Source organism: Anneissia japonica, unplaced genomic scaffold (assembly GCF_011630105.1).
Source record: "Anneissia japonica isolate Jap-2015-1 unplaced genomic scaffold, ASM1163010v1 scaffold287766_len117227_cov206, whole genome shotgun sequence".
Classification (NCBI taxonomy): Eukaryota; Metazoa; Echinodermata; class Crinoidea; order Comatulida; family Comatulidae; genus Anneissia; species Anneissia japonica.
Window position 1 is genome coordinate 45,597 of NW_022723591.1, and position 9,207 is coordinate 54,803.

The following is a 9,207-nucleotide window of genomic DNA, read 5'->3' on the forward strand; positions in this document are numbered from 1 at the left end:
TCTTTGATGCAAGCTTCGCTCTTGAGTTCAGGTTTATTTCGAGTAAAAGAAGACAGCACATATTAATCGGTTATCTCCGTCGTTATAATTATTTTATCACTAATAAAGCAGATTTGAGATTTGTTTAAACATGTTAAATTTTTAACAATAATACAGTATACGTCTCTCGATTCGGAGGACCTTCATCTTTCTACGCAGGCCTAAATGCCAATGGCTAGCAAAAATGTGAGGTAAACATTCCGCAGTGTAGCATTAATGATAGGCATGGCAGATTTTATTTAGGCCAGCGTGTAACACTGCCTTACTTTGAATGTCTATTCTTCAATATTTAGATCTTTATTTTGAAGAAATAGTAAAATATTGATGAATCTTTCTTTAGCAATAATGTCGGTCTATAGTTAGGTCCACCGGTGTTTGCGAATTACACACTTAGGATGTTGGCCTGATGACTGATTCTAATATCACTTAAAACATAAATGATTTAACTAAAATTCAGAGTACAACACTTTATAGGAGGTGACGTTTTTAATGGCTAATGATCTACACTGCCTATAGAGCCAGTAATAGGATTAAAGGATTAACACTTCAATATCATAAGCAATTACTCATATCAGCAATGTCTTATCAGCATTGAATGATAAGAAAATGGTAAAATTTCTCTATGCAGTTGTACACGTCATGAGCAGCTAGCGTAATTTGCATTACAGAATTGTATATGCTACCGGAAGTGCATCATATCATGCGAGTCAGGCCCTCTCGCGGCAGTGTGTAAACTGCTTATGTTAATAATAATAATTACAGGTAAGGTGGGGGTGTTTAATCAAGTTACAATTTAAAAATTTTTATGCGTTAGTGACAATCTAGTGAAGGGTGTGTAAATTTGAGGGTCTTTTCAATTTTTGAGGACCTGGCCTAAATATCTCTTTAAAAAACACCAATGGGTCCAAATGAAACATTCTATAATACTTTTTAAGGGTCTGGTAAAAAAATTATTAAATTTTTGTGATGATCCGCAGTATGGTGTGGATCTGAGGACCATTTAAAGGAAAACGTCCCAGACCACATATTTCGAAAAAGGCTCAACTGATCTGAATGAAACATCTGGAAAAAGTTTAACAAAGTTACAAGGAATTTGAAATATCGTCAATAAAATAATTCAAAATAAACATTGCTGTCCATGTATCCTAGTTTGAAGAGGAGTGAGTGTGAAAATATTTTTAAAACAAAACAATTTGCATTTTCTAAAGCCCTTAAACTAGTTACAGCTAGGTTAAACTCAAAACTACCGGGATATGTATGAACAATTTTTGCTTTCATTCACTGAATTTCAATGAACTGATACACTTTCCTATGCAAGGTCAGCTCATATAGCGCGCAATGGTTATGAGTCACGATGTACCTCGATATTACCATTGCGGTGTACTTGGTTTTCGTAGTTTTTTTTTTTTTCTTTTCAACTTCATAATTTGTTTAGTACTACTGTACTGTGTTTTGGTTTTCTGTGTTATTTCTGCCATGGAAATTTCAACCAAGTTAAAATGAAGACATTTTTAAATTTCTGTGACGAACACAATATTAAAGATGAGCATATTTAAGTATTTTGTCATTCTAAATGTTGATAAAGCAGAAATTGAACTTCCATGTAAATTCGATTTTCGTTTTGCAAAGGTTTCAAACCAGCTACTACGTACGCAAAAAAATTGAAATGCATAAACAATTTTCAATTTTAATATTGAATTAGCACATCGCTCAAAGTTGACGTATTTCAAAAACATGTCAAATTATCTGAATTAAACTTTCAAGAAAGTTTAACAAAGTTACAAGGAAGAAATTATTATGTGTTGGGGACGATCCAGTCAATGGTGTAAATTTGAAGGTCATTCCATTTTTGGACCTTTTAACGACTTTCTCATTAAAGCAATGGGGAAAAGCCCTATGTTCTGTTCAGACATAGTAAGTCTAGTTATTAATGTTTTGTTCTTATTGGTGTTGCTATTATTGTTGTTGCTGTTATGGGTGTTGTTATTATTGAACTCACAGCAATTTCGCCATCCCCTTCCAGCCACTCAGCTACATCAATCAATGCTGCTAATGCACACTCTCTGAAATTTACAATAAATTTAAAAGATAACGTAAATGATTATATCAGTAGTAATAGAAAGGTGGTTAGTTCACAATATTCCAAAAGGAGAGGAACTGAAGTGAACCATGTTAAGGCTTTAGTTAGAAGTGCCAATGCCTTGCTACTCAACTCTGGCTCCGGCCAAAATTAATTTTTGCTACATTGATGGTTAAATAGAAAACAGTATCAACTAGAAATTGCAGATTGCAAGTGAAGTGCTGCGAAGTAAAACTGTATAAAATGTTCTTCGAACAAAATTATTTATGCGAGTCAAGTGAAAATAATGAATAATAAAAATATAACAATATGAGACACGACCCACTGTCTATATATAGAACAGCGTTGGTACCGTGTACAATAGTGTTTTGCTGCAGTGACATCTCGCTGCTGCTGGCGATGACTCGCTGCTGCTGGCTATGACTCGCTGCTGCTGGCGAATCGATCTGCGCATGTGTATAAAATGGTATTTATTTCCGAAAACAGTATGCCAGTCTACAACAAGCGTCGCCTAAATGTAATAATCAGCACGTTGTAATAGGCTAGTAAATAAGTTTAACTGGGTTCGTAAATAATATTGGCCTCAAAATATTGTGGCTGAGACATGAGCCGATTAAACGTAGAAATAGGAAACCTAGAAATATAGTAAAAACGCTGAATAGTACTCCAGCGTCGGCAGAACGAAAGAAGGAAACTCCGCTTCTCAGTTGTCTTAGGCGCAGGTTTTTTGACAAACAATGACCTTTCAGAGGTCAAATTGCTGTCAAGAATATGAATTGGCTGCTTCGCAGCAATAACAATGATTAAAGGCTTGTGTTGTGTTTATAAACTGCCTGGTTGGATAGTATTTTATACAAATGAAGGCTAGTCATTTATTTTTTGCAAACTATAAAACATTTTACACAATCAGATATTTCCACTACCCCATATCGATGAGACTGTATTAAATAAGATAGGAAATCTTGGGTATTCTGCGTATTTGACCTTAAAGCACCTACTGTATCATCAGCTTCCTCTACAGTTAAATGACTATACAGTTCAAGTTCAAGTTCAAGTTTTATTTCAAAATATCATCATTGTATCTTTGCAGCTAAATTGCAAATGATACAAAAAAAAAATAGACCTGGGTCTATACATTGCACATAGATTACGAAACAACATTTATATATAAATTCAAAATATAAGGGTAAAGATTCACAACAGTAAAAATATATTAATTTAAAAAATTAAACTTTGATTTAGGTTTAGGATGAACCGATTAATCTGGGCTTAATGTTAATATTGAGGTTCAAGTAGATAATGGAAGTCGTAAGTATTTTGCTGGTTTAAGATACAAATGAGGTATGAAATTGGGCTTTGCTTGTATCTATTAATTCTGAAAGTAGGTGGTTGAATTGATTTTTCTTTCTCAAACTATATTGGTGGTCTATTTGAGCAGGTATCCAGGATGTAAAATTTGGTGATTTGCATAGTTGGTGAGCAAATTCTAAGCATAATTTGTTTCTTCTACACTCCAGCATTTCTATGTTACACAATATTAGAGCACTATTATAATTAATGTAGGGGTCACCAAGTATGATTCTGAGTGCTCTCTTTTGTAGGCTCTCAACAGAGCTACATGTTTGCAAGTTAAGTTAACGGCATATTCAATAACATATCTTATATATCCTTTATAAATAGTCAACATATCATCTAATGATAGTTTAAACTTCTTGAGTAGTTTTTAAGCATATACAGTTTCTTATTTCCTCTGTTAAAAATATCATTTATGTGTCCATCCCACTTGAGATTATCGCTTATAGTTACTCCAGGTATCTTAACATTATTTTTAACACTCTTGGAATAGATTTTGCGAAGTCAATGTGGAGAGTAGCACATTTTTCTGGGTTCAGATTCAGATTATTGTCCACTGACCATTCACTGAGTTCATTCAATTTTATCTGTAGGTTAGAAGGTGATTTTTGGCTGTAGTTCGTGAAGGGTCATGTGATCAACATATTTGAGGTATGTAATTGGTTCATCTGATTTGAAGTACTCCGGATCATTCATTGCTCCGTTGATGTGCACTAAGAAACAAAGGGTCCAAGCTTTGTACCCTGTGGGACACCTGCATGAATATTTAGGGAGTTTGATACAGCATCCTTGTATCGTACCCTCTGCTGTCTGTTTGTGAGGAAGCTACAAAGCCATGGAATGATTTCACGTCTAAGTCCAAGATTCAACATATTCTTGATTATAAGGTTATGGTTTAGGGTATCAAAGGCTTTGCTATAGTCTGTGTGATTACCATGGTACTGATTGAATGTGGCTTCTCTGCATGCTTAGTTAAATTGTCAATTAGCTGTATTAAATAGTGTGTAGTCGAAGTACCGTATATTCCGGTGTATAAGCCGCACCTGTGTATAAGCCGCCCCCCCCCCAAATTAGGACGCGAATATCACGATTTTTTGTGTCACCTGTGTATAAGCCGCACCTATTTTTAAGCTCCAAACCATTCCCATAATGTTAAGTTTTTAATTACTTTGAAACATTGACATTATTTATAAATGTTCACATAAAGAAATTTTTTCATCTTTTTCGGCCGAAGTATTAAACGACAAACAACTGGAAATGCGTGTAAACTGCTGGCTACCGCCATGTTAACAATGTATTCTTGCTCTAGGCAGCCGGCCCTAGGGAAATCCCCATTTTTTGCTAGACGGTCGTGCTACATTAAATTTTCAACATCAGTTTAGTTTAAGTTTAATAAAATAAAACACTTATTGAGTATATTTATCTATTTTAAACAATCATTCTATTATTATGTTGACTAATAACAGTCGGTATTAGGCTAAAAATATTGGTAATTCCTATTGGTAGGCCTAAGTCATTTAACTCACAGCCCACTGTGCGAAGCATGGGCCATCATGCACCACGTTTTATAAACAAAACTCAGAACTGGAGAAATATCGTGGATACGGAGTTCACGCATGCCCATGATGTATGCCTTTTTTACAGTTAAATTCCAGTAAAATAATTATTACAACTTCAAGAAAACTCGTGTTTTTATAGCATAAATTAATTTCACAAGTTTTTATTCTAAAATTATAGCGATCAATATTCTCTCTATAACGGTACAAGCAACCGGGAACCAGACGTCGAACAGCAAGTTTTACCAGCCCACGTGTGTTTTGTTGCGACATCGAAAATGAAGCCAATTAACTCCCGAAAAGTAGTTTGTTATTGTTTGTTGACCGAAGCGGTTTTGAACAGAAACAGCATGTTTCAAAATTGTTTACGAGTGAACGTAATTATGAAAGACAACCCAAATCATTGCCAATGTAGTAGGAATCCTAGCACAGCACTGTAGTGAGTATAATTACAAATACTAGGCCTAAAAACTGGTCCTACCCTAGGCTAATTAACTGGGCTAGTGTGGGCCTAACCTAGACAGACGGCGCCCGATTTTTGTCGTGGTTCGCGATCTGAACTTGGTTAATGACCGGTGTATAGGCCGCACCCTAAACTTCGGGGGGAAAATCGCGTATAAAATTTGCGGCTTATACACCGGAATATACGGCTTTTTTGATTTCCATATTGATTTAATAATATTTAATAATAATAATATTTATTTGGCAAAAAACATATAGGAGAAAAACATCATAAATTGCCCTGATAGGGAATCGGCGAAAGCCCGAACAATATTTGCTCCCTATCCTTCATATAAAATGAAATACACAAAAACAATCAGAACTAATCAGAAACATAAAATGAAATAAAATGCTTAATTAAATTATTCTTAAAACAGGAAACATTAACAGAGTTTTGAAGTAGAGGAGGTAGTTCTTCCCAGAGCCTGGGAAAGGACACAAAAGCAGAATTAAGAAAAATATTTGGGTCTAGATTTTGTTGGATGTCATTGTACAAAGTTTTCTGCTACTTTAGCAAAGTGGTCCGTAAGGGCAATTGGTCTCAGTTTATTCCATGTAGGTGGTCACCTTTCGGGTACAGGCACTACTATTGCTTGCTTCCATTGATGTGGAACGATGCCTTCATGGAAAGAAGCATTAAGTATACTGGTCATTGGTGTACTCAGTTCGTATGCAAATTCTTTAATTATTAGTGCTGGAATACAATCTGGACCTCAAGCTTTCCTGATACTAATGCTCTTTAATTCTGCATAAACTTCCTATTCATAAACAATAGGTACAGGTTGTGAAGATGGTAGGAAGGAGGGAAATGTAGTCAAATTAAGAGCAGGAATGTCTTTTGAAACTTGTGTGAAAACTTTGTTGATAGCATTTGCTACATCCTGAGTGCTCTCTTGGTGAGCTCTAATAGTTGTGTTAGTACAGTATTTGCATTTGAGGTTAGTAGTTTAATTTGCTTGTACCAGCCAGCAGGGTTAGTTGCTTTCAGATTCCTTATACGGTGGTTGTAGTAGTGCATTTTGGCAGAATTGATGGCTCGTTGGTTTTTGTTTTTTCCAAAGGGCGTTTCCTTTTGTGAAATACTTTTGACGTTTTTTTATCATAGCCTTGATTTCCATAGTCATTCAAGGTTTGTCCTTAGTGTGGTGCTTAACGGTTTTTGTTGGAAAGAATTTGTCAATCTTGCTTTGAAGCGTTTCATACATTGCATTACATTTTTCTTGGGCAGAATTCTTCTCTAAAACTTCGTTCCAGTTATGATAAACTATCCAGCGGCCCATCTCATGAATTGCATAATTGCGGATTGGTCTCACAACATGCTGATATGTAGTGTTCGGTTGAATAGCAATTGTAGATGGTAGCCATAGGATCATGTTGTGGTTGCTGTTAGCAAGTGGAGCTAAAATTTGCGGTGCTTTAAAATAGTAAAAAAAAAAAATAAATAAATAAAATAAAATAGTTAGTATTTGTAATTATTATTTTGTCAAGAATAACTGTTTGTCTTGTGGGTTTCTTAACAACTTGTTTGAAATTCCCTGTGCAGTCTTGTGATGTTTGCTCTGTTCATGTCACCGGCTATAACAATTGCAGCATCAGGATGTTTTGTAGTTATGTCTTCAATTATCTTTTGCAGACAAATGGTAAGGAAGTCGTCGTCGTTTTGAGAAGGGGGTGAATAAACTGCGCAGTAATACAGACATGATATTGATCTTGGTAGACGCGTGGGTCTTAATTTTATCCATACATGTTCAAGGTTGCTAGTGGTGGATGTATCAAAGTTCACTATTTCGGCATGAAGTGATTCATGGGCATATATTGCAGCTCCACCATGTGTACTGTTGGTTCTTGGTCTTGAAAAAAGATTGTAGTCATCAACTTTTAAGTGGTCATCAGAGTTGTTAACATTTATCCACGTTTCTGATACACATGCAATGTGAATATGTTGATCAAGCAACATCGATTTAAATTCATCCATCTTGTTATTTAACGAACAAGGGTTGCATACCAGTAGAGATCAGGGGCGGATCCAGAGATGTCCAAAAGGGGGGGCCGAAAGTGGGGACCGAAATTCGGGCCGATCGAGACAACAATGTCCTAGGGGGTCCGAAATTTTTGTGCTCTAGAGGCCCGAAAATAACATTTGAGGCGTTGTGAGCTATCACTTTTTTTCTTTTCTTTCTTTTTTTTCTTTCTTTTTTCTTTTTTTTAGCTCCCAAAAGGGGGGGGGGGCCCCCTAAATCCGCCTCTGGAGATGGAAGGTTGTAGTTGGATTGTTGAATAGCCATTGTGGTTGTCTGGAAAATGTATATGGCTTTTGAGGATTATGGTTCTCTGTACCAGTTTAGCATTCCATTTGGAGTGACAATCGTATAAAATGTTTCCAAGGAACTATAGACAATTTTCAAGTAGTTTTTGCCTATTGGATGGTGTTATTAGCAGTTTGGATGAAGATCTATGAAAAATCAGGAAGCATTTCTTGAAGCAACACAACAAAAGAACATAGTTTCAATGAGAGCAAGAGCATTATGTGCAGTCACAAAGTATATTGGGGTATGTGTTGGAAATGGTGTTCCTAAGCCAGATCCAGAGCAAGAAGATTATGTATTCACTGCTATGCTACCCTGGAGCAACATAAATGTGCCACCTCAATAAATCCAAAAACCATCCTTTTTCTGTGGAGGAAGTTTGGAAAATCACCATTAGCTGTGAGATATGTGCTAAATGCAAACCCAGATTTTTCCAGCCTAGCACACTGCATTTCATAAAGGGCACTCAGACATATGTAAGACTGAATTTAAACTACAAAAGTCCACTGCCAAGTAATAGGATTGTATATTTACATTTAATTGACGTTAACTGGAGTACATAAACAAGAGATCTCCATTGCGGTGATGGTCTAACCCCATACTTCGGTTTGGGTGCTAGCTTGGTGATTTAAAAAAATTTTTTTTTGCTTATTTTTTTTATCCATTTTTTTGATGTCTTACTTTTTATGCTATATAAATTAGCCCATGAAATTAGGAAAAAATTAAATTCTCCGAGGTTGGCAGCCTCAGCAATTTTTTACTACCTAGGCCAATATATTATAAACTACGATTTTTCCGAACGCTCCTTACATCGTCATCTACAGATTGTGATTTTGTTAATTTCTCTTAAATCAATACATTGTTGGTGAAAGAATGATCGTACTTGTATTAATTTAATAGTGTAGTATAATATTATGTTTTACATAAGAAGATTGCCGAATAAATTTCGTTTTAGAGTTAGTTTTATCGTTATCTTTGGCATGGGAACTTTCGTAAAAGCTACGATCGTATCATTACAGCATTACAGGCTGCTTCAAAACTGTCCATGCACATGCCCAGAATGATCTATCAGGTATTTTCCACAGATGTACAGTACTTGTCAGTAGTGAAGTCACGATGCGATCGTGATTGCGTTTCAACGGACGGTAGGATTAGGCCTACAATATGTTGAATTTTTTTTGTTTTTAGATAATAAACAACATTTTCAATACTGTATGATAATAATATTGTAAAATGAAGACAAATAAGGCGCGATCTACAAATTATTCCCAACGACAGAAACGCGTCTGGGAAAACCGTGTATTACAAACGCGTCTGGGAAAGCGATCGTCTAATTATCGTGCCTCATGAATATTAATAAGCTAGTCGGAAT

The 9,207-nt window shown here is 35.6% G+C and overlaps 1 protein-coding gene across 2 annotated transcripts in view; it reads right to left on the reverse strand.

Moving 5' to 3' along the window:
• The window catches only part of LOC117112286 (6-phosphofructo-2-kinase/fructose-2,6-bisphosphatase 1-like), a 64,926-nt gene that overhangs the window by 42,406 nt on the left and 13,313 nt on the right, over positions 1-9,207 (reverse strand). For both annotated transcript variants that reach the window (XM_033255352.1, XM_033255354.1), the window contains exon 4: positions 2,039-2,102. In XM_033255352.1, the coding sequence (XP_033111243.1) occupies positions 2,039-2,102 (64 nt within the window). The remainder of the gene's footprint in view (positions 1-2,038; positions 2,103-9,207) is intronic.